The sequence below is a fragment of the Pinus tabuliformis genome, chromosome 2_1 (assembly GCF_031772625.1).
Source record: "Pinus tabuliformis cultivar Carrire ecotype Pingquan chromosome 2_1, CPIR1, whole genome shotgun sequence".
NCBI lineage: Eukaryota > Viridiplantae > Streptophyta > Pinopsida > Pinales > Pinaceae > Pinus > Pinus tabuliformis.
Genome location: NC_142299.1, coordinates 50,649,500 through 50,675,333, shown reverse-complemented (window position 1 = coordinate 50,675,333; position 25,834 = coordinate 50,649,500). Strand labels below are relative to the sequence as shown.

Here is a 25,834-nt window from a genome sequence, read left to right as displayed (position 1 = left end):
TGGTTGCCTTTTGCTTCTGCGTTGCCTCCTTTGCCTTGGCTTCACTTTCAACAACAAAAACCTCCAACAATCAAAAATAGCAACCAACCCTCGTCCTCTATTAGTCTGCGGCTTTTTAAGCAAAATCGGCACTGTTGGTTCATCTTCCCTCTCGAGCTCTTCGTCTTCTAGCCACAGTTCGCTCAAATCCCTTCTCTGAGCCTTAACAATCATTGATAAATGCCCTCAGGGACGTATGCCACCTATTTTGTAATGAAAGGGGCAATTGGCGCTTGAAATCCTTCATAAATAGTCGTTCTGTGTTTTCACAAGGAACGCTGTAAAACACAGCAAAATTCGTAGAAACACTGTCTTCCGGACTTCAAAAGTCATTAATCTCGCCTTATATTTCTATCGGGTCCACCTGGGAGTCGCTATTGCGTATTGCAAATGGCCTGGTTCCAAGGTTTCCCTTGGTATTTCGTTTGATAACGAAATATATGAAAATACATTAAAATTGCCTTTCGGCGGATCTCAAATCTTATGAACAATGTTTATATTTCTATCGGGTCCGTAATATTGCTATCGCATATCAGGGGGGACCCGGGTAAGCCATATGGCGTGACTGATGCCAATGGCGACTGCGATCCGCCGATATCGACGATCGACACATCGTGCGTTGCGGGGTCCTGTCTTTGCCTCGTGGCATCGCTGATTGCGATCCGCCGATATCGGCGATCGACATATTGCTCGGCCCGATCCCATCGCATCTATGCCTCTGATATCCGCTGGCTGCCACTGTCGATTGCGATTACCGATCGGATTTGGACCGTTGATCGGCCAGATCCGACGACCCCTGTTTATTGCTGACTTAAGCCTCCGATAAGCTCGATTTCATGTTTTTAAGGCCTGATAGTGTTATCCGCCTTTTCCAAAACTTCTCCTTTTGCGATGGTTTTGACCTTTTAGGAGATCTTGAAGACTTAGAGGGTTTTTAGACGCATTATTAGGGGATTTTGTCTCTTTTTCCTTTGGAAAAAGGGTAGCTTCATTTTATGATAACTTCTCCCTCTGAAGTCTGTTTTCGCCCATTCGAGTTGCGTTGGATTAAGAATGAAGGGATCTCTGCAATGAGACTATTTCTGAGAGCAACCTACGACTTTCATTTTCCTCTGATTTACAAAGGATTTGTGCCATTTGGCACATTTTCTCTCTTATATGAAGTCTTTTAGACTTATAGGTGCATCCAGGATCCATTTTTGGATCAAAAAAGGGCCCACCCACCTTTGGTTTTGCGATGAAATCCTTTGTTAATTCTTTGTCGATGTTCTTGACGGTTTTTAGCACTATTGGCACATTATGCATAACGAAACTTTTTAAAGGTTGTCACCTTAAGAAGTTCTAATTCTCCGATTCACCGACCTTTCGATGTGCCGATGCTCCGATATTCAGGACCTTCGATATGCGATGCGTCGATATGCCTAACCTCCGATATGCGATCGCCAATATGCCTAATGCTCTGATGTTGTGATTGCCGATATCGCTAATGCTCTGATGTTGTGATCACTGATATCTCTGGACCTCCAATATATGATCTCCTATATATCGAACCTTCAATATTCCTTCATAAGGCTTCAATCCTTGAACTTCAGCAGACCATATCTTTTGATCTAGGAGTCCATTTTTGGACTTTCACCTATCGTTGGAAAACTTGTTCAGAGCACTTTCCAATGGAGAGGGTCTGATTTAGACTTTGAGTCCTTCTGCTGCTTGGAAAATGGCTGCAAACTTCTCTGCTCATTTACTCTTTGGACAGTTGGAAACACATTTTGCAATAAGTGACAACATGTGCATTTGTAAGAACACATAAACAAATGATTTAATATATGAGTCTTGTCAATGTGGTCAAATATGGCATTTAATGAATTTGTCCATTTGTGCATATTTCTAGGTGTATACAAGGCCAACCAAAATGCAATTGTAACATTATGAAAATCCCCAGTGTTCTACAAACAATATAAACAAAAAGTCTTCACAATGTTGTTGCATTTAAAATCCCAATGTTGTTCTATAAATATACATAACCTTGAAATTTGTTTTGAAATACATGGGAAAGTACAATGCACGATGATTAAGTTACCTTGAAACTAGAAGTAATATAATAACAAGGAAGACGTAATAAGCAAAACATGCTGACTTAACAATGGAGCATCCCTTTGAAGTAAAACACATATATGATGGCAAGCTCCTAAGGTAGCAAACTTGTGATATTATCATCTCCCGATTCTGTGGAAACAAAAGGGGACTGGCAATTCAATATACAATAAAGCAAACAACACTTACCATCAGAACTCTTCCTTACATAGCCAAGAGAAAAGAAAAAATCCCGCACTTCCAAAGATATACGATAAAATTCAGCCAGTCACTCCATAACAATGCCCAAATGAAGATGATTTGAACATATTTCATTGAATAGCAACTGATAAGTTAAAAGTATTATTACATAAAATGGCCATGAGATGCCTTGGAAAGAATGGCAAGCAGATACATAACCAAAATGTAGTAGAAAAGAAGGAACACGCCCTGTTTTAAGACCACTGCATAAAGTAAGATTGTGTGAGCACTGTTTTAAGACCACTGCATAAAGTAAGATTGTGTGAGCACTGTGTCTCGATCACAATTCTCTCTACATGCTGACCCTTTGACTTGCAACTATCAAAGACTTCACTGTTTGTTTAGAATGGACAACAATTTCTATATTTTGTATCAAAGACCAAAATAGGATTTCTCCATTCAACTTTTCACATGTCAGGAGAGATGGACATGGGCATACATGATACAATGGATATTACTTTCCACGCATATTTTACATTTATAATGCTTGATGAAGAAAATAGATCACAAGTGCAGTGCAGTAAACAACATTTTAAAAAGCAGAGACTAAGTGGCTCAGAATTATGATGTACAACTGCTGATTTTATTTCAGTAGGATATCTGAAGTGTTCATTGGTATGCTGCTACCTAGAGAACTTGTCAAATTGACATAGACATCCTGATAGGATCCCTCTCCTCATGTAACTGAGAGACTTCATATTGCTGTTTTGTAACCTCAGCTGTATGGAAATCATGTGTAGCAGAGTCACTATCCTCTGCAACATTTGGAGCGTTGTCATTTTCATGTATCATATTTGCCCTCTCCTCACAGAGACTTCATGTTGCTTTTTTATAACCGTGGCTGTATGGAAATCATGTAGAGAAGACTCATCATACATTGCAACATCCAGGGTGCTGTCATCTTGATGTATCAAATTCTCCTTCTCCTCACATAACTGAGAGACTTTGTGTTGCTGATTTGTAGCCTCAGCTGTATGGAGATCATGTATAGCAGACTCATCGTCCTTTGTGACATTTGGGGTGCTTTCATCTTGATGTATCAAATTATCCCCTGCAGGATGGAAATAGAAGAGAGCAGTAATTTACAACGTTGACCAGCTTTAATTCTACGTATACAACATCAGAAGTAGAACCTTAGAATGACTTAACCCAAAAGTCTACACCATTAAGGCAAAATGGATCACCATCAACATTAATTGTTATTCACCATTTCCCAATGCCCTTGTAATCCAATACTTATTACCCTGATAGATTGCCAAAGTAATTCCTGTCACTTAACATATCCAAATCCGCCACAGAAAGCTCATCCTATTTGTTTCTTTTGTGCTGATTAAACATCATAGTATCTTCTGATGTATTTAATGAGGGAATGCTGTAATTCCTTATAAGATGTGTATTTGCATTGTGAGAACAATAAGCACACAACAAGATCAATCTAAGTTAAAATATATTCTAGTTTCTAAGAAAAACTCATTCAATTTCTTCACAATACCACCCAAAATAGAAGAATGAAACGAAAACAACAAAAAGGCATGTTTCTACGAAGACTTGGTAAGTTCAGTTAGCAAAAACTGCTATATTTAAATTTTAACCTATGAACCAGACTCAACTCAGAGAATAAATTAGTAAGACTGAAAAGTACAAATTGACACAAACTTGTCAAAAACTCATTAGTTGATATGGGAAATTAAGATATATTAAAATACACAAAATTCCTGTGAAAGTCTAAAGACATTTTTCATTAATATGGGAGTTTAAAATTATCATATGATGCAGATTTTCAATAATAACCCATTTCGAAGTACATAGATGACTACAACATAGTACAAAATGCGATGGATTTTGGAGATGGGACAGGTCTACTAGTCTATTTTGAAATTGGATAATAAAAACAAACAAAATGAATGCTTTAGTTTTTTTTGTCTTTTATAGATAGATGGCCAACTCTGGACTTGTGAACTAAAGCTGTCAAGTCAATTTGACTCACATGTCAAGGTCAATGTGTCAGTCTGATTCATTTGACACGTAAATCAAAATCAAGTATGACTCGGGCCAAGTCAGACTCAGAAGAGCTAACTCAACTTGGTTTCCTCAAAAAGTTGAGCCAAACTTGAGAGTTGACATAGAGCCAATCAAACTTGTTGAGCCATTTTGACTCATAATTCATTCAATGTGTCAATCTCACTCATTTATGACGCAAACCAGAATCATGAGAACGACTTGGGGTCAAGTTAGACTCAGAAGAACTGACTCAACTTGGTTTTCCTTAATGAGTAGACTCAAACTTGAGAGTCAATTCAGGAGTCTCGTAACTATGCTATGAAATTAGTTTTGTATAATACATTACATAAAAGTAGAGTGTGACTAAGACCCAATATTCCTAGGAGAAAGTGTCAATGCCAAGGACAGATCCCGACAAAGTGAAAAAGACACTAAGTATGGATTTAATGCAAAGTTGCGGGGGAGCGCTCCCCCCCCTTTGAACCCGCTCCTAATCTGTGCTCCAGGCGGGAGCGGGTCGGGAGCGCGCTCCCGATAAAAAAATTTGCGCTCCCTGCCAAAATTGGGAGTGATATCGGGAGCGTCGCTCCTGTCGCTCCCAGAGCGAAAATTACGAGCGTTAAATTTTCGTTCCGGGAGTGATTCGACCGACGTCAGGGACGATCCGGGCGGAAAAAAATCACGGACGCGAAAAAAAAATCAACTAAAAAAAAAATTATGTTTTAAAAACACAATGGGGCAAAAAAAATTTCATTATCACTTGAATGAGTTGAGTAGAAGCTGGAGAGCAAGAGCAAAGGAGCGAGGAGAAGCGAGGAGCAAGCGCCGAGGAGCAAGGAGCAAGCCTGCAAAGAGGTTAGTAACTTAGTAATTTAGTTAGGTAGTAATTTAGTTAGTTTAGTTAGTTTATTTAGTTTAATTTAGTTTATTAACTTTATTTAGTTAAAAATCATGAATCTAAATTAAATTAATAAATTAAATTAATTAATCTAAATAAATTAAATTAATTTGTAGATTCAAAAGCCTACAAATATCAAACATTATGGACCTGGCTATATTTTTCGGCATTTTCCTCTTCTTGGTCCCTTTTATGGTCATTATGGTGCTGGAGAGTAGAAAACGGAGGGGCCTGAATGAAGAGGGGGATGAAGAAGCTGGAGAAAGTGGATTTAATGAAAACCCCGGTGAGGAGGAGCTGGAGGAGGGTGAACATGACTCTCAAAAAACTAAGCAAGACCAAACCCCATTGTAGAAATATGTTAACATGCCTGAAGCAGGGAGAGGGGGTGGAACCACTAAATTTCATTGCCCCCATTGCAACAATGATTACACAGGTTCATACACCCGTGCCAGAAAACACCTCTGCGGAAAAAGGCCATGGGATGGAGACAAACAAATAGGAATCAAAACTTGTCCAGCGGTGTCAGCAGCGGATAGAGCCAAATACATAAGGGAAGAGGAGGAAGCCCAATACAAATCAAAAAAATCAAGGGGTTTCTTTGAACCAAGCTCACAATCACAAGCACAAAGAACTCCTTCAGCATCCTCCCAAGGCAGTGGACATGGAGGCACAGGGTCATCAGCTTTAAGGCATAGAACCATATCAGATTTCCTTGATGAGGGGTGTAGGGATGATGTGGATTCAAAGGTTTACAGGTTTCTCTATGCATGTGGGATACCATTCAATGTTCTTCGCTCACCTTATTGGCACGAAATGGTTTCTGCCATAAATGATGCCCCTAAAGGATACAAGAACCCTGGGTATGACAAGGCAAGAACCGTTGGACTTGATCATGAAAAAGAAAAAATATCACTCTCTTTGAATAGAATGACAAGTTCTTGGACTGATCATGGGGTGTCCATTGTATCTGATGGATGGACAAATGTAAAAGGCAAGCCATTGATAAGTGTTCTTGTTGTGCCTGTTAGTGGTGCCATCTTTCTAACTGCACATGATTACTCAGACAAGTTCAGGACCGCCATCAACATTGCAAAAGCATTACTTGAAACAATTGACCGTATTGGGCCATACAATGTCATCCAAGTCATCACTGATAATGCTCCTAATTGTAAGGCAACAGGAGTAATTATTGAGGATAAATACCCCAACATATTTTGGTCTGGATGTTTGGTTCACACATTGAACCTTCTGATGCATGATGTTGTCAAGAACAAAAATGCACAATACAAATGGATTGGTGATTTGTACAAGAAAGGCAAACAAATGATAAAACTTATTACAAATCATAGCAATACCCATGGCCTTTTCCGTAGTCATTCGAGATTGGAGTTGTTGAAGATTGCGAAGACCAGATCTGATAGCTATTACCTCACCTTCAGGCGCCTTTTGAAGGTAAGAGAGTCATTGGCTAGCATGGTATGAAGTCCACATTGGCAGGTATTAAAGGAAAGGGCTACAAATGTAGCTGACAGGCGAGGTTTTGAACTGGTGGAGGAGGCCGCTCTTGATGGTTAGTTTTGGACAAGTGTGAGGCAAGTATTGGATTTCACCAAGCCCATTTATCACATGATTCGGTTTGCAGATATAGACAAACCAGTGATTGGCGAGGTGTATGAGCAGATGGATACCATGTTGGGGCAAATAAAAGATATTGTTCATAACAGAGATCTCGACTTGTACAAATTGATTCATGATTGTGTGTGTGAACGGTGGAATAGACTTAATCTTCCACTACATTCTTGGCATATATCCTTATGCCAAAATACTACTCTACATCTTGGTTGGGCCAACCTGCACCAGGGGGTGGGATTAGGACCAAACCCCATTTAGATGCAGAGGTAACTAGTGGATATTTGCAAGCATTAGAAAATTTGATACCTGACATGGAGGAATGTGCAGCTGTGCGCCTTGAAATAGGCAAATACTTCAGTGGCACTGGTTTGTTTGGTACCTTCCATGCAATGGAATACAGAGACAGATTTGATGCTCTCACATGGTGGGAAACATATGGCGGCCATGGAATTTTGCCAAAATTGGCAAAAAAAGTTCTATCACAGGTTGTAAATACTTCTTCTGCAGAGAGGTGTTGGAGCACCTACAGCTTCATACATAATGTGAAAAGAAACAAACTCAATGAAAACCGAGCAGAAAGCTTGGTTTATGTGCACTACAACTTGAGGTTGTTGAGTGATTACTATGATCGGGCTTATGAGGATCCCACATATAAAATTTGGGACAATCACCCAGAGGATGACAATTTGGAGGATGGTATAATGCATCTTGAAGAACTGGAAGAGGAACTTATAAGGGATGAAGATGAAGCAGCAGCAGCCATGCCACCTCCACCTCCACCATCCAGTAGCAGTGCTCGAGTTCCGAGTCTTGTTCTTTTGCTGTTGCCACCTCCATCTACACCCTCACGTGGAGGGAATGTGCCTTCTAGTTTTGGTCGTCGGTCTGTGTGGGAGACTCCTAGAAGGCCACCACGACTTGCTTATACTCCTGGAGACTCTCGTGGCAAGGGCCACATGTAGATTTACAATTTACTTGTCTTTTCTAGTTTCTATTAGTTTTCATAATTGTTGAGTCTTGAGTCCTTGACTCTTGACTCTTGACTCTTTCATATCATAATGATATTTTTTGTAAACAATATACGCTGTGACAATGAAAATTTGAAGTTTGAAGTTGGCAATTATAACTCATTGGTAATGATTGTGAATTATGAATATGATGCTTCGTGAAAGACTAAAGTTGTTTCATTTCATTTCATTATTCATGTTTCATTTTATAACATTTCATTTCATGTTAACAATTAGAAGTTAGAACTTAGAAATATCTAAGATATTATTTCTTGTAATAGTTAAACTTAGCTTACAAGTACAACTTTGGTGATCAATGATGATAAATGTTATATATTGAATTTTCAATTTTGAAAGCTTGAAGTTGAAACTTTAAGATTGAATTTGATGAATCATGATTCACGAGACTCAACATGTTGCAGTTGTAATATGTATTTACTAACTTGTGGACATGGTTGATGATGATTATAACTTCTAGATGATTGATGTGATATGCTTCAATGATCAATTTATGTTTTTTTATGTTTTTTATATCTAATTCATCATTCTACATGTTTTTGTTGACATATATGTATCAAAAATTAAAAAATATAAAAAATATATATATTTTTAAAAAATCGCTCCGGGATTTGCTCCCAAACCGGGAGCTTCTGAAAATGTCGCTCCCGCTCTCACTCCCCGCTTTCGCTCCCACACCCAAGTAACATTGATTTAATGAAATAGCACATACTTCCAAAGTTAACCAGATTCTAATGAGTGATTCACCAAAGAAACAAGGTGTTGTTGATTTGGGGTAGCATCGGATGTGCTCTAGCCATGAAAATTGGTGGAGAGGGTAAAGCACATGAGATCTCCAAGACCAAGAAATCGTTTGGGGAAATTCAAACCGGTGAAGAAAATAATTAATATTTTTAATGGGTTCCTAAGTCTAAACTTAGGAAAATAAAAATATTAATGGGTATTAATATAAAACTAGGTTAAAAGGTTCTAAATGACATGGATCAAACCAAATCTAATCTTAGCCATTGATTAGAGATGTAATCTCAGCCGTTGAAGACTCAACATAAAAAGTATAAGAGGAGGCTTGAGGGGAAATTGGAGATACACCAAGATTGATCAATTAATTTGATTTTCTGGAGCGGGGTTTGCTGAGAAAATTCGAACAAGTGATCTGTTGCAGCGAGGGGCAGTGAGTACATAGCAAGCAGAGATAGTGCCTGAGGGTCAGTGCAATGACAGAGAGGCTACGTACAGGCAGCAAGAGCCACGCAGAGGCTGAGGGGCCTGCGTGGGTGATGCAGAAGGCCAAAGAGTTGACGCAGAGAGGCAGAGGGCTGACACAGAGGCAACAAGAGCCACAAAGAGGCAGCTAGAGACTACGTAGAGGCTAAGGGGCCTGCGTGGATGACGCAGAAGGCCAAAGAGCTGACGCAGAGAGGAAGAAGGCTAACGTAGAGGGTTCAGGAGCTACGCTGAGGCTAGCAGGGCTGACGCAAAGCCTAGGAGACGCATCGGAAGGTTTTTCGTGGGGCAGACTAGTGCTGAGAAGCTGAATATCTATTTCCAAGAAGAGGTATTTACTATTACTGCTGTGTAACAATTTTTGTTGGGTGACCCAGTTCAGCGCCCTAGTTGTACTCAATATTTTGCATAATAATAAAACCCTCAGAACTGCAGCACCAGTTTTCCCAATTTAGGTTTTTTGGGGACAATTGTCCAAAAATAACAGTGTCCCTTGTGTGTTTGTTCTAGTATTTCAGTTGATGATTTGTATGTCAGTTAAGGCTGCATCTGTGTTTATTTTCAATATTTATATTTATAAATAACTTGTTAATGTAATAAACAAGTAGGAGAATTTAAACCATAGGATGCAGTAGGGATTTCTAACAGGTTAGACTTAGAAATTTCAACATGGTATCAGAGGGTTGCAGACCACAAGAGAGCTAAAGGCGCCAGCTGAATCAAAAAATTTGCAGTAGAAACAACTGTCCCGAGTGACAGATGATGTTCCTAGGCAGAAAGCAGCAGACAAGGGTTCACGCAGAGGGCTTGCATCATCAATTCGAGCCAGAGAGAGGCCAGCACAAAGGTAGAAGAAGGCAGAAGAGGCTCACAAGAAGCCACGCAGAGACCAAGAGGGTTGATGTAGTTGGGCAAGGGAGAAAATCAGCCTTTTCAGGATTGCGCAGAGCCTAGAGGCTAAGTCCTTCAGTTGTTGGGGCATTGGAAGCTGTGGGCAGATTGCGGGAAGTGAACCTGGTGGGGTTTTGTTGCTGTCGAGACAGAACAATACCTAATGGGGCAAAACCAAGGTAGAGGGAGTCGCTACCTAGGCGGATTTCTAGCCATGAAATCCACATCAGTGTTGCAGGTGCATAGGAGATCGGAAAGGTGTGATTCGACGGTTGGCAAGAGGATTTCCAGGAGGGAAATCGAGACTCAGAGGGACTCTAGCAGAGAACTTCCAGGAGGGAAGTAGAGACTCAGAAGGAGTCGAAGAGAGAACTTCTAGGAGGGAAGTAGAGACTCAACGGAGTTGAAAAGAAGAACAAAGAGATGGCCATGAATGGACAGAGGGATTGGGACAGGCTAGACGGAGCATCCAAATTTGTCATCTAGAAGGCCAGGATCCTATTCATTCTAGATAGACATCACATCAAGGGTTTCGCCTTGAGAATTGTGGCTATCCCAGTCGACCCAACTGACAATGGAAAGTGTGAGGATGCGATGGCCAAGGCGAAATGCATAATCCTTGATGGGGTCAAGGATCATGTGGTCTAGCATATTGCCGAGAAGAATACAACAAAGGAAATGTGGGACACCTTGACGACATTGCATCAGGGCACTTCCGTGCAGAGGAAGATGCTGCTGGAGGATCAATTGCGGTCGTATTAGATGTAGAAGGGGGAGCAGGTAGATCACTTCCTCAACAGATTGAAGGAGATTCGGGACCAACTGACTTCCATAGGGGCCACGCCGGATCAGGAGTTAATGGTGAGGACCGCCCTGAACGCAGTCTTCGAGGAGTGGGAGACATTTGTCCAAAGCATTTTGGGCAGAGAACATCTTCCAGATTGGGAAGAACTGTGGGCAGCTCTTCGCCAAGAAGAGATCAAACGGCTGACCAAGACGGGAAGTAGCAGCAAAGGAGCCCAGGTCAAGAAAGAGGAGGAAGAGGATGCAATGCTGGCATCTGCGGGGCAGCAGGGGTAGAGGAAGAAAAAGGACCTCTCCAAGGTAAAGTGCTTCAACTGTGGGGAACTAGGCCATTATGTGAATCAGTGTCCGAGGAAGAAGAATAAGGGAGAGGCGTCTAACTCCAAGGCAACGCCAGTGAAGGCGGAGAAGGAGGTAGAGGATGATGACAATTGTGTCATGAGTGCTCATGTACCTCTAGAGAAGAGGTGGGGAGACATCGAGTTGTAGTCAGGAGGACTATAGGAGATGAGGGGCAGGATCCTTGAGGTACCCAAACTCTTGGATCATATCTGACAACGGGAGCCCTGTAGCGACAGTAGTAGGATGGCAGATGTCGGTAGAAGCAGAAGTGGATGGAGCGACAAAAAGAGCTTCAGCATTGGGAGGGTTTCTAGCCTGACAAAGATGTCAGTAGTTGGGTGGATCAGTTACTTCTCAGTAACTGAGTTGCAGTGCAACAGTAGCAGTGGTAGTGCTATGGGCAGCACGATGCAGCATGATGAGAGAGAATTGCAGTGCAAATGCAGTGTTGGGAGAAAGGACCAGCAACAACATGGATACAGAGGGAGCTGTCGTACAAATGTAGCTGTGGCAGTGGTAGGGCCATGGGCAGCAGTACAAGATGCAGCAATGCAAAGGATGTTGGGCAGGAAGGCCTAGCATCAACACAAGTACCGGTGCCGTACAATTAGGGTGATGCTGAGCGATGGAGTATTACTAGAGCACATTCCTCGCTAAGAGGGAGTGTTGATTTGGGGTAGCATTGGATGTGCTCTAGCCATGAAAATTGGTGGAGAGGCTAAAGCATATGAGATATTCAAGACCCAGAAATGGTTTGGGGAAATTCTACCTGGTGAAGGAGATATTAAAATATTTAATATTTTTAATGGGTTCCTAAGTCTAAACTTAGGAAAATAAAAGCATTAATGGGTATTAATATAAAACTAGGTTAGAAGGTTCTAAATGACATGGATCAAGCCAAATCTAATCTTAGCCATTGATTAGAGATGTAATCTCGGCCGTTGAAGACTCAACAAAAAAAGTATAAGAGGAGGCTTGAGGGTCAATTGGAGATACACCAAGATTGATCAGCTAGTTCTGTTTTCTGGAGCGGGGTTTGCTGAGAAAATTCGAACAGATGATCTGTTGCAGTGAGGGGCAGTAAGTACATAGCAGAGAGGTAGAGATAGTCCTTGAGGGTCAGCGTAGTGACAGAGAGGCTACACAGAGGCAGCTAGGGATTGCGCAGAGGTTGAGGGGCTTGCATGGGTGACGCTGAAGGCCAAAGAGCTGACACAGAGAGGCAGAAGGCTGATGCAGAGGGTTCAAGAGCTACGTTGAGGCTAGCAAGGCTGACACAGAGCCTAGGAGAAGTGCCAAAAGGTTTTTCATGGGGCAAACTAGTGCTAAGAAGTTGAATATCTGTCTCCGAGAAGAGGTATTACTGCCGTGTAACAATCTTTGTTGGGTGACCTAGTTCGGCACCCTAGCTGTACTCGAGATTCTGCATAATAATAAAACCCTTAGAATTGCTGCACCGATTTTCCCAAGTTGGGATTTTCCGGGGATGATTGTCCAAAAATAACGGTGTCCCTTGTGTGTTTGTTCTAGTATTTCAGTTGATGATTTGTATATGAGTTAAGGCTACATTTGTGTTTATTTTCAGTATTTATATTTATAAATAAATTGTTAATGTAATAAACAAGTAGGAGAATTTAAACCAAAGGATGCATTAGGGATTTCTAACGGGTTAGACTTAGAAATTTCAACAGGTGTTGATCAACAAAAAATGTAGATGGTAAGTTTCTTAAACATTCTTACAAGTTGGTTCTCCACATTTGACACAAGCACAAACGAAAACAAATGGCTATAACTTATATCAGTTAGTCACACTTGAAAACTTATGGAATTTAATTACTAAGTTTAGTTTTCTAGTTGTGAAAATCCGAGTCTTATATTCCAAAATTATAAAATCACATCGAGTACTGAAAAAGAGCATATCAGGATTTATCATTTTACATCAGACTTGAAGATCGATCCCTACGAGCCTCCAGGTGATCTGAAACAACACACTGTTTAATTATTAAGATATTCATTTCCTCTGCAATGGGAATTCATTTTGTTTGGAGATAAAGTTACATGGTTAACCTAAACCTCCAAATAAAGTCCCTCCTTGAAAGCAATATCATAATCACAATACCACGTAACAAGTAGCCATTAAATTTCCCTAGCCTCACCATATAATTAAGAATAAATAATATCAAATCTTAGTGCTATGAAGCTCATTACTACAATGGTAACAAGTATCGCTGTATTGATAGCATGGTTCCTCCCTCAACATAGATGGAATTTTCAATGCCCTCCATTACCCCTCAATTTTTCTTTAGGAGTGCCACATTGTTTCACCAGATATACCCCAACATGTATCAGTCTCGCACATGTTTTGAAATGATGTCTGAGGCCAAGGTTCCATGACTAGTTTTTCCATCACAAGGATTTGTATTATGTATCATGATCGGCCAAAACTGTGAGTCTGTGACCACATATCAAATGTATTGTTACTAGACCAAGTTTAGTGATGTATGTAAAGTGTTTTATTCATCTAGGTGGAATCTATAGACCATTGTTGTTTGTCATGGCCCGTCCATTTAGCCTGCATTTCAAGATATCCCCTGCTCTTATGGCTCATCCTAACCATCTCTTAGAAGTCATTTATGGATGATATGGGTGTGAGAGAGTCTTGGAGTGGAGCTATTAAGACACATGACTTAGGAAACCCCTAGGGTTTTTCATTTTACCATTATGTAAAAGTTGTGCTAATGTATTGTAAAGGTTATCATACCTAGAAGACAAAATTCCTTTTTGGCCTAAGAATGGATCTACTTATGTATCGTTACTTTGGCCTAGATGATTGTATACCTAGCACTTTTAGGACTTATGACATATATTTGGCACTTGAGATCACGTAAAACCACATCATGAGAGGCCTCTAAATATTTTTATGCATTGAGAGCTTCAAAGGCCCCTCTCTTAGACACCTTGAACCTTAAATGGTTTTTCATTCATGTCAGCTGGTAACATCTTGCTACATTATCTTTGATCGAGCACTCCACTTTATCTTCATATTTAGAGGCACTGTTGCCACACAATCTAGTAGGGCCTTAGGAGGGGAACCTATGGGACAGTAACTAGAACAAATGACAACAATGGTGTGAAAATTTTTGAATCTACACATCAGAAATCCTACTGCAATCACTAGTTTATCATCTCCTACATGTTCTTTGCATTCAACAAGTTATTTAATTATTTAAACAACGATGAAAAACACTATTGTAGCCTACACATACATACAGATCATGAACTGAAATAAACTGAGACAATCACACAAGGGACACCGTTGTTTTTTGGACAATCGTCCCCGAAAAACCCAATTCAGGAAAACCGGTGCAAAATATAGAGGGTTTGTATTATTAAGCAGATTTCTGAATACAACCAGGGTGTCAAATCTGGCTCACCCAACAGAGAATAAACTTGGCATAAGTACCTCTATCTGGAGACAAATATTTTGGCAATCCAACAACTAGATGATCAAACCCCACAGATGACAACTGTTGTTCCTAGTGCTGGGCAGCGATGGTTACTCCAAGCTATACGCTGGAACTATGTCACCTCCTCTAGGAGCTGTGTCCCTCCTAGTGAGGCACCCTTGCTCAAAAGTCGATATGTTGAGCTGCTGCTCTCTCTGCCCCACAGAAAACCCCAACATTGCCTCTAAGGGACTGCGTCAACTCCTCCAACTTCTGCGTCACCCTCTCTGGAGCTACATTATCTCTCCTGTTGCTGCTCTGCCTCTCTGTTATGTATCCTCTATTGATTTGGGTTAGCATCAGATGTGCTCTAGCCATGAAAATTGGTGGAGAGGCTAAAGCACATGAGATATCCAAGACCCAGAAATGGTTTGGGGAAATTCCACCCAGTTAGAGAGATATTAAAATAATTAATATTTTTAATGGAGTTCCTATGTCTAAACTTAGGAAAATTAAAATTAATGGGTATTAATATAAAACTGGGTGAGAATGTTCTAAAAGACACGGATCAAGCCAAATCTAATCTTAGCCATTGATTAGAGATTTAATTTCAGCCATTGAAGACTCAACAGAAAAAGTATAAGAGGAGGCTTGAGGGTCAATTGGAGATATACCAAGATTGATCAGTCAGTTCGATTTTTTGGAGCGAGGTTTGCTGAGAGAAATCGAACAAGTGATCTGAGTTGCAGCGAGGGGTAGTGAGTGCATAGAAGAGAGGCAGAGATAGTGCCGAAGAACTAGCGCAGAGGCAGAGGAGGCTATGCAGAGCCAGTAGGAGCTACGCAGAGGGCCAGAGTGACTGCGCAAAGGCTAGCAGGGCCTTCGTGGGTGACGCAGAAGGCCAAAGAGTCAACACAAAGCAACAGAAGGCTACACATAGGGCTTTAGAGTGATGCAAAGGCCGACAGGCCTGACGTAGAGCCTCAAAGAAGCGTTCGTAGGAATTTTGTGGAGCAGACTTGCTGAATATCTGCTTTCGAAGAGAGGTATTACTGCTAGATAGAAATCTCTGTTGGGTGAGCCAGTTTGGCACCCTAGTTGTACTCAAGAAAGCCGCTTAATAATAAAACCCTCAAAACCGCTGCACTGGTTTTTTCGCATTGGGTTTTTCTAGGGACGATTGTCCAAAAATAATGGTGTCCCTGGTGTGTTTGTTTGTTATTTTCAGTTGATGATCTGTAGATGAGTTGAGACCGCATTTGTGTTTATTTTCAGTATTTATATGGTTAAATAACTTGTTAAAGAAGTAAACAAGTAGGTGAAATAAACAAGATAATGTAGGAAGAATTTCTGACGTGTTAGACTTAGAAATTCCAACATCCTCGGCCTTGGACTGAAGTCCCTCCACCAAACTGCCCTTCTCACTACAACTCAGATCACTTAGCTCGACTTTCTCAACAAACCATGCCCCAGAAAAATCGAACTCTTTGATCTCTTAGTGTATCTCCAACTGAACCTCAAGCCTCCTCTTATACTTTTCCTATTGATGAATCAATGGCATGATCTAATCTCTAATCAACGACGAAGATTAAAACAAGCTTGATCCTCGTCTCTTAGAACCTTCTCACCCATATTTATATTAATACACATTAACGTTTTTATTTTCCTAAGTTTAGACTTAGGAACTCATTAAAAATATTAATTATTTTAATAACTCCTCATCCAGGTGGAATTTCTCCAAATGATTTTGGGGTTTTGGAGATCTCATGTGTTCTAGCTCCTCCACAAACTTTCGGAGCTAGAGCACATCCGATGCTATCCAAAATCAATACTCCCTCTTTAACGAGGGATGTGCTCTAACAATACTTCCCCATAGAAGCATTACACTGATCCACGACATTGATCCTCTGTGCTGCTGAGGCTTGGCCTGCTGCCCTTCATCCACTGCACTACTGCATCTTGTACTGCTGCCCATGACACTACCACTGTCACTGCTACATCTGTACTTTATCTCCCTCTGAATATGTTGCATCATGCTGCCCATAGCACTGCCACTGCTAACTGTTGCACTGCGACTTAGTTGCCAGGAAGTAAGCAAGTGAAAAGCCACCCAAAGCTGACATATTGGTTAGTCTGGATACCTTGTCATGTTGAAGCTACCTATGCTGCTACACTGTGTTGACCTTCTGCTGCTACTGTGCTGCTGCAATCTGCTTTGTGCCTCCCACACTGCTGCAACCTCCACTGCGCTACTTCAAACTTTGGCACTCTAGCTCTGCCACTATTGCTCCATCATCCCGCGCACCGACTCCTGTCATTCTACTATTGTCATTAAGGGCTCCTGTAGCCGTATGTGATCCAAGAGTTTGGGCACCTCAAGGATCCTGCCCCTGTGTAGTCCTCTCGAATACAACTCAATATCACCCCACCTCTTCTCTAGAGGTGCATGAGCACTCATGGTGCAATCCTCATCCTCGCCTTCCTTGTCCACTTTCGCTGGAGCAGTCTTTGATTTAGAAGCTTCCCCCTTGCCCTTCTAGGGGCACTGAGTGGCATAATGTCCCAGTTCCCCACAGTTGAAGCATTTGACCTTGGTGATGTCCTTCTTCTTTCTCTTTTGCTGCGCTGGCTGTCCCAATGATGCGAGAGTTGCATCCTCCTCCTCCTCCTTCTTGACCTGGGATCCCTTGCCGCTACCTCCTGTCTTGGTCATCCTCCTGAGCTCTTCTTGTCGAAGAGATGCCCACATCTCCTCCCAACTGGGGAGAGTCGCTCTACGCAAGATACTTTGGAAAAAAGTTTCCCAGTCCTTGGTGACTGCATTTAGGGCAGTCCTGACCATGAACTCAGGATCTGGAGTAGACCCCATGGAACTCAACTGGTCGCGAATCCATTGCAACCTGAAAAAGAAAGGATTGATCTCCTCTCCTTTCTGCATCTGGTACTGTCTCAACTGATTTTCTAATAGCATTTTCTGTTGGACGGAATATCCCTGATACAAGGTGGTCAATGCCTCCCACATCTCCCTTACTATGTTCTTCTCAGCAATGTGTGGTACTACATGATCTTTGAACCCGTCTAGGATCATGCACTTGGATTTAGCCTAAGCCTCGTCATACTTCTTTAACGGATCAACGTCGACCGGCTCAACAACTACCTTCAAGGCATAGTCCTTGATGCGATGTTTGTCTAGGATTGCCAGGATCCTGGCCTTCCATATGACAAAATTGGATGCTCCATCCAATCTGTGTTGATCCCTCAACCCATTCATTGCCATCTCTAGCAAAAAAAATAGGAATGGTTCTCTTCTCCCTATCCTATTGTCAATCTAGCAAGACTTGGATTTGGATTTCTTTGGCACTAGAAATCCTCTAAGGAACAAGCTCCTCTAGACTCCCTCTTAGTCCTGATTTCCTTCACGGAAATACTCCCGCTAGCTGTCGAATCACTTCCTCTCCAATCCTCCTTTGCTGCTGCAACTTGGATCTTGATTTCTTTGGTTAGAAATATGTCAAGGCTTTGACTCCCTCTATCTCGGCTCTATCTCCACAGACACTGTTCTGCACCAACAATAATAGTGTCCCACCAGCTCCTCAAATCGAATCTGCACTGCTCCTCTAGCCTCGACAGTTGGCTAATTCGAACCTTTCAAGCTCTGCGCTGGCCAAGAGCGCTGACGCAGTCACTGCATGGGCTCCTCTCTAGCTATGCGTCACCCTCTGCAGGCTCGAAATGCTGACATAGGCAATGCATGAGCCTTTGCATCACTCCTGCAGCTGCTCCTCTGCCTCGGAAACAACGCTGTCACTCGAGATAACTACTTCTCTACAGGAAATTCTCTGGATCTCTCGGCTGGTGTCTTCAGTCTCCTATGATCTGCAATGCTCTGATACCATGTGAAAATTTCTGAATCTACACATCAGAAATCCTACTGCAATCACTGGTTTATCATCTCCCACTTGTTCTTTGCATTCAACAAGTTATTTAATTATTTAAACAACGATGAAAAACACTATTGCAGCCTATGCATACATACAAATCATGAATGGAAATAAATTGAGACAATCACACAAGGGACATCGTTGTTTTTTGGATAATCATCCCCAGAAAAACCCAATTCTAGAAAACTGGTGCAGCATATAGAGGGTTTGTATTATTAAGCAAATTTTTGAATACAACCAGGGTGCCAAATCCGACTCACCCAACAAAGAATAAACCTGGCAGAAATACCTCTATCTAGAGACAGATATTTTGGCAATCCAACAATTGGATGATCAAACCCCATAGATGACAACTGCTGTTCCTAGTGCTGGGTAGCGATGGTTGCTCCAACTTCTGCGCTGGAACTGCGTCACCTCCTCTAGGAGCTACGCCACCCTCCCAGTTGTTAGGGTTCTCTAATAATAGGATTCATAATTTGAATTAGCTATGTTTAACTTGTAATATTGTACATACTTTGCTTTTTGCAAAATGTTTTCCGTATTAAAAATTAAAAAATGTAAAGAGGGTATGTCCTAAAAGAATATCAAAGGACAAAAGAATAAGAAAAGATCAAAAAAGTGAAAAAATATGAACCCCAAACAAAAACATATCAAGAAAGTGTGCAAGTCCAAGTGCCACTACTTTTTACTTTACTGTGCAAAATAATGATTGTGTACAGCTTGTCATAAATACCACAACCCATGATAGTCAAATTGTTTAATCTTGACTAATTCATTCTTTAAATTTCATGTTTATAGTTAGAGAATAAAGATCTAGTCAAATTGCTTAATCTTGGCAGATCAATAGTTAGGTAGAGAAATAAAATGCGCTCAACATCTTAATCTGAGCCATTGGAAGATATAAGGTTAGAATTAGATAGTTTGTTTTTCAAAATAAAAAGGAAAGAAAGGATTTGCTAGCTTAAATGCATCCAATTAATTGAAGAAAAAAATGTTAGGATAAGTAAAGGGTAGGTAGAAGAAAGGTTGGAGAAGTACAAGGTTGTTAAAGCATAAGCACACTTATCATGCTTAACCATATGTTTCAGTGTGCAGGATTAGTTATGAGAGTAAAAAGACGTTTACAAGCTTATTTGATTAACTTTCCCTCATTTCATTTCACCCCCACTACATACTTATTTATTTCCCCTTTATCCCAATTCCTATCATTGTTATAGAAATACCCTTTTTCCCTTCATTTTAACCCTTACCTCTTGGTTTCATACATTTCCCTAGCAAATTACCCTCCAAAACTCATTTCCCAACCCAAAACCCCTTTTCCCTAGTGTGAAACCCATTCCCCTTGAAAAAATACCCTTTCCCCTCATTTTAACCTTGTTTCATTAATTTCAACCCTTTTCCCTATACATTTCCTTTTAAAAATCACCCCCCCATTATTAATTTCCTTTTCCCTTGTAAACCCACTAAAAACCCTTATCCTAAGTTTGAATAGTGTATCAGGCCCCCTTCAAAAAATCCTCCCTGATACCTTTTTAACTTATATCCCTAGTGTATTTATTCCCGGGTCTCGCATTTTATTAACCCATCGCAATATGTTAAATCCCGCTCATATACTAATAATAACATTTAACTCTAATTATTTAATTCCCCTTATACATGTATCCCGTATTAAAATAATTCCCGCATATATATTAATTCCAAACCCATATAATATAAACCCGTTTAACCCACCCCTTTGGTGCGCGTAACAAACCCCACTACATACAATGCCGGTCCTCTTGTATTAAACCCACGCATTATACTTTTAACCCACACTATATTCATTAATTAATTACGATTATTTGTAATTAATCCCCCGGGCCCCGCTAATCTTTGCCCGATTTCCCTCCGTGCATCTCGATCGCGCGACAACCCTTCGATCACCCACTTCAAAATCCAACGACCCACATCCATATCGCGCGCTCCCATCTTCCAATAGTTAAAGGCCCGAGAGCACACGAGATTCATGGTTTTCCTCGGGTTCGGTTACATGGTAGCTTTAGGTGAACTTGCGTGCTCTCGGGGAAAAACCGCTCGACAGCCAAAAGTGGTGCGATGGCCCCGAAACCACCTCCTCGTGTACGATGAAACCACCCACTATTCACACTTTAATCCCACACCCAAAAGTTAACCGTTACCCGTTTAAAAGCTAAAACCGCCTTTGACCCTTTTTTACTATTATTTCGTTACAAACTCTAAACCCTGAACCTCTGCGATAGACCAATTACAAAACCACCAAACCGCCTGTCCACTGCACGAGAAAAACTCTAATTCACTGTGATAGCACCTGTGTCATTTGCGATAAATCCTCGCGACAAGTTTCAAAACCCTGCTACACTTACCTTTGTTTGAATTGTGAAAGTGAAAAACCATTGCCAACCCGACTAAGCCTCATTACAGTTCGGACTCTTTCCACAGACTTCCCTGTTCCCTGAAGCCATTATCTCCTCCCTGCAAACCTATGTTCTTATTAACTATTGGTTTATTTTTGCAGGTGATCATATAAGACCTGGACAAACAATTTTTATACTAGTTAAAACCCTGTTTGTTCCAGATTCTCAGGAAATGTATTTGAATGGTTTTCATCAACAAAAGATTCAATACATCAACAGAGCAGAAGGAAACAATTTACACAGTAAATGTTAAAATAGAGATGAAATCATTTTCACCAGCAAACAATGAAAGATTCATACTAACAACTCTCCAGGACATATTTACTCCTTGTCACTTATGCCTTATTGTAAAAGGTAAAAGTAAAAAGATAACAAAGCAATAAGGCAGAAAAATTCACATTGAGTGTTAAAAAAGAGATAAATCAGAAACAACATTTTCACATTTTTACATGAAGTTAAATAGGTCTCTAGTAAAATTCACTTTTACTAAAGACATAAAAGCAGGATAAGAATAAAAGATACTAGATGATGTGATTTACTGTGACACATAAAAGTAAAAGCAGATGATGGAGCATACACTTAAAAGACTAAACAGAGGAGGCAGATAAAGAAACAACAGGGTCAAAGTGTGTTAGATGAAAGTGTATCAAATGAAAAGTCATAAGTAAATATGACATCCATCGTGAAGACCAAACAACCAAGCAGCTTAAAGGGCAAAAGATCAAAGACTAAGAGACAGTAAAACCTAAATAACAGGGACAACAAGCAACAGTTCAAAAGCTGTCTCTATCTTCTTGCATGAAGACATTTCTTTTTTCCTAGATTAGTTCTAAATACAGTATTTTGTAATAGTTTTTGTATAAATACTTCATAGTTCGAAGTATTAAGTGTGGATTACTATACATTTGTAGAGTTGTTTTGATCTTAAACCTAACGGTGATTGTATCAATTTTCAAGTCAACAGACTGGAGCAAGTAATAAAAGCATTGCATTATAGGATTCATGAGATGAACTATTTGCAAGGAAGTATCTTCTTTGTCTGGTATTGTTACTTTCTTATGTGTTTCATAAACTTAAATGTTATTCAAATTTGAATGAATTAACTAGAAATATCACTCAGAACTTGTTTAAGTACACTCTGTTTTGCACAGTTAGTCATTTATATGTTTTTCTCTGACATCCGGATTTGAGAACGCTTAATTGCTCTCCCATCCCGATTGACCTCTTTCATTCTCTTCATAATCTGGCCTAAGGAACCCTTAATTGCTCCCTGGATCCAATTAGAAACCACTTCACCATCCAACCTTTGAGATCTGTAATAACTCACCTATCTTTCCCTGTAGACACTGTTTTTTTAGAACTTAATCCAATCCTGTTGTCTAGCATTTGACTCCATAGCCCAATGGTAAAAGCAAACCTCTGTTCATCTAAGTAAGTGATCCCACCACCCAAATTCAAATCAAAACCCAATCAAGCTTAGATAACTAGCCTAAAATCAATTAACTCAACAAAGTTAAATCATTAAGAGAGAGCCCTCTCTGAAAATTAGGAAGGCTAGATCCTGTTGACCACTACGTGTCAACTACCCATAGCAGTACACCCGCTTTTCTTCGCAAAAGGGATAGCGCTTGATCGACGTGTCCATGCCATTTGATAGTCATCGTCGACCTGATCATGTTATGTTGTAAACCCAGTCTGCATGTGTAAATTGTAAATAATCTTAGCAGATCTGAGTCATGCATGTAAATTGCCTAGGTGGACCTAATTTTCTAGTGATAATCTATGTCCCGGAAGGTTTTTATCTCACCGATCCATGATCGGCAAAGTTTTCCTTCAGCTTAACCCCAAAGCTGGAATGAATTTTGTCATTAGAATCTTAAGGGAATCCTAGTGCATTGATCTGCTAGATTATATTTGGTCGCAAAACTGGTGGTCTATGAGGGTCTATGTCAAATGGGTTTTCCCCCTTGAGATGTAAAATTGTAAAAGTCATGATATAAAGTGTCTTGAGGGTTAGAAAATGTTTTAATCCCCTCATAAGTCCCAAGTCCTAAGTCCTAGGTAATTTTTCCAAATATATAGTTCGAGGATCCAAAAAAAAAATTAAAAAAAAAAATAAAAAAAAATTTAAAAAATAAATAAAAATTTAAAAAAATAATAAAAAAATAATGAGTCAAATTTTTGAATAAATAAATGCAGAATTTTAATTTTTTAATATATTAAAATGCATTTAAAAATTCGACGGATGAGATTAAAAGAAATCTTGATCCTCATCGACGGTCGAGATCATTTTGACATGGATCACTCGAACTAGCTGTTGAGAATTTTTCCTTTAAATAGGGTGCTAGGGGTCATTTGAGATCAGATTGGATCTGAGCGTCTAGTGCTAAAGAAAGCTCTCTTGTAGTCATTTTTTATGCAATAAAGAAAAACTTTGGGATTAAAAATATTGCGGGTGTTACTCTTCTGGAAGTGCTGTAAGATGATTTATTTTTCTGCATAATTTTATTTTCAGCCATGATAATAGCTTGATGAAGATTGATTTAGGCACAGGTATCTTGTTTGATCTCTGGGGTTTGAATGATAGTTTAGAGTCTGAAATATAATGGCAGGTATCTCCATTTGATCTGAATTTCACTATTGTTTTCTCCTCTATGTTAATGGTTGATTTTAAGCTGTGCAGGAAATCTTAGTTTTGAGTTTACCAGACGTTAGGGGAAGTTCTCGGCTAAACCAGCCAACTCCCGGATTGCATTTTCTGAAAGAGCCCAGCCAGTTTTAATTCCAGGCTTATCATTTGAAATTTATTTGAATGCATGAAGGGTTTTTCTGAAACATCTCACATCAAATTTAAATTCTGAATATATTACTATGGATTATTGACAAATCTGGCTGCTTAAGAGTCGAAAATCTGTAAATATTGTAAATTTTTAGCTGGTTTTAGGATTTTCAGTTTTTGGCATATTTTACTTCTGTGTTTTCTATTTTTGCCATTGTAGGTTGCAGGTAAAATTTTTTTTTTTGAAAATATTTCAAGGTTTCCATCAGAGAATTTGGAGCAGGAAAGATTTAAAATTTTGACCAGGTTTCTGCACTGCGGGTTTGCAAACTGCATTTTCATTTTTCACTGCTGCCTAGGGTTTTACTGCTGCAGAAAAATTTTGAATTTTTTTTAGGGATCACAGTTTTTTTTGCTGTTGCCATTCCCTCTGCCATCTCTCAGCTCCCTGTCTATCAACTCTTGCAGGAAAATATAAAACAGGGAATTTTAAATATTGATTTGTGGAGAGCTTCAATGGCTTTCCTGGGCAATCTGTTTATTGTTGCCTGGAGTCTTCAAATTTTTTGGGAAAAAATTCGAAATTTGGTTTCTTCAACTGTCCAAACCCTTGGACCTGCACTTCTCCATTCATCGCTGCCAAACCTGCACCCCTATGTTATTCCTCTACTGCTCTCACGTCCTTCCCTGCAAACTGCAGTTACCAGTTTCCTTACGCTGCCCTTCAGTCCTCCGTTCCATTCTCAACCTGCAAGAGAAAAAAAAAATCATCCACACAGTTCCTTTTTTCCTCTGGCAGCCCGAGTCAGCGTTCTTCATTTGCATGCTCGAAAACTAGCTCCATTCATTTATGCAGCCTGCCCTCATCTCCTTCGTTGCTGCAGCTCCACCTGCAAACACACACTTCATTTTTCCAATGAGCAGCATTCAACGCTCAGCATAACCAGGGTGCTGCCATTCTCCTCCTACGCAGTCACATTTCTGCTTGTCCCACCTGGCCCATCCCATCACTCCACCACCGAACTGCTGTCAAAGCTTCAACTCCTGCGTATTCCCTCCTTCCGCGAACTGCAAGTACACAAAGTATCAATACGCTTTGATTTTTTTATTTATTTTTCTTTTGTACATCCATTAAGTTTCATTTACTCTTAGGTTTTATTTCATATATACGTTTAGTCTATTTAGATTTTAGTTTTTTTAGAAATTAAATTTTGTTTTAGTTTAGATACGTTTCCCTTTTAGTCATGTTTCAAAAAATAAAAATTTTAAATTTTTGTTTCATATAAAGGTTTGAGTTTTAGATTTTAATTTAAGCTTGAATTTTTATTTTTTTAGTTTAAAATTTAAAATAATAATAATAAAAAAAAAGAAGAAGGGAGGAAATCATAAAAAGTTTTAATTTTAGATTTTAACGGGTTGATATTTTGTTTTGATTTTTTTTTTAGATTTTAGGATTTAATTTTAGAAATTTTAAAATTTCATTTAGTTTATTTAGAATTTAGTTTTATTTTTAATAAATCAAAAATCATAAAATATAAAAATTAAAATTTTAAAAATTTAAAAAAGCCTTCTTTTTTAGAATTTAGATTTTCCCCTCTTTATGTATATATGATAGTGCTAGTTTTAGATTTAGATTTCAATCTTGTTTTATTTTAAACTTAAAATAATATCAAAAAATATAAAAATATAAAAAATCTGGAAGTTTGATTTTTGTTTAGATTTAAATTAAATTAGACTTTGATTTTGTTAAGTTAGATCTTAGTTTTTAGAATTAGACTTTTTTTTTTAACATATTTTAATTTTCATCTAGTTTAGAATTAGTTTTATTTCATTTAAAAATATAAAAATAAAAAATAAAAAAATATATAAAATACATATAAAAGGTCCCTTTAGTTTAGTTTAGTTTAGAATAGTTTTAAATTTCATTTATTTTAGTTTTATTAAGATTTTAGTTTTGTTTTATTTTTAGAAAAAAAAAAATATTTAAAAAAATATAAAAATTAATTTTTATTGAAAAGCTTAACAAAAAATTGAAAATTCATT

General features: G+C 39.3%; 1 protein-coding gene across 1 annotated transcript in view; it reads right to left on the bottom strand.

Moving 5' to 3' along the window:
• Window positions 1–2,429: 2,429 nt before the first annotated feature.
• The window catches only part of LOC149198734 (pentatricopeptide repeat-containing protein At4g21190-like), a 139,289-nt gene continuing 115,884 nt past the window's right edge, over window positions 2,430–25,834 (bottom strand). Inside the window, exon 3 of the mRNA XM_089402142.1 lies at window positions 2,430–3,424. Coding sequence (XP_089258268.1) covers window positions 3,162–3,424 — 263 coding nt within the window. The 3' untranslated portion in view covers window positions 2,430–3,161. The remainder of the gene's footprint in view (window positions 3,425–25,834) is intronic.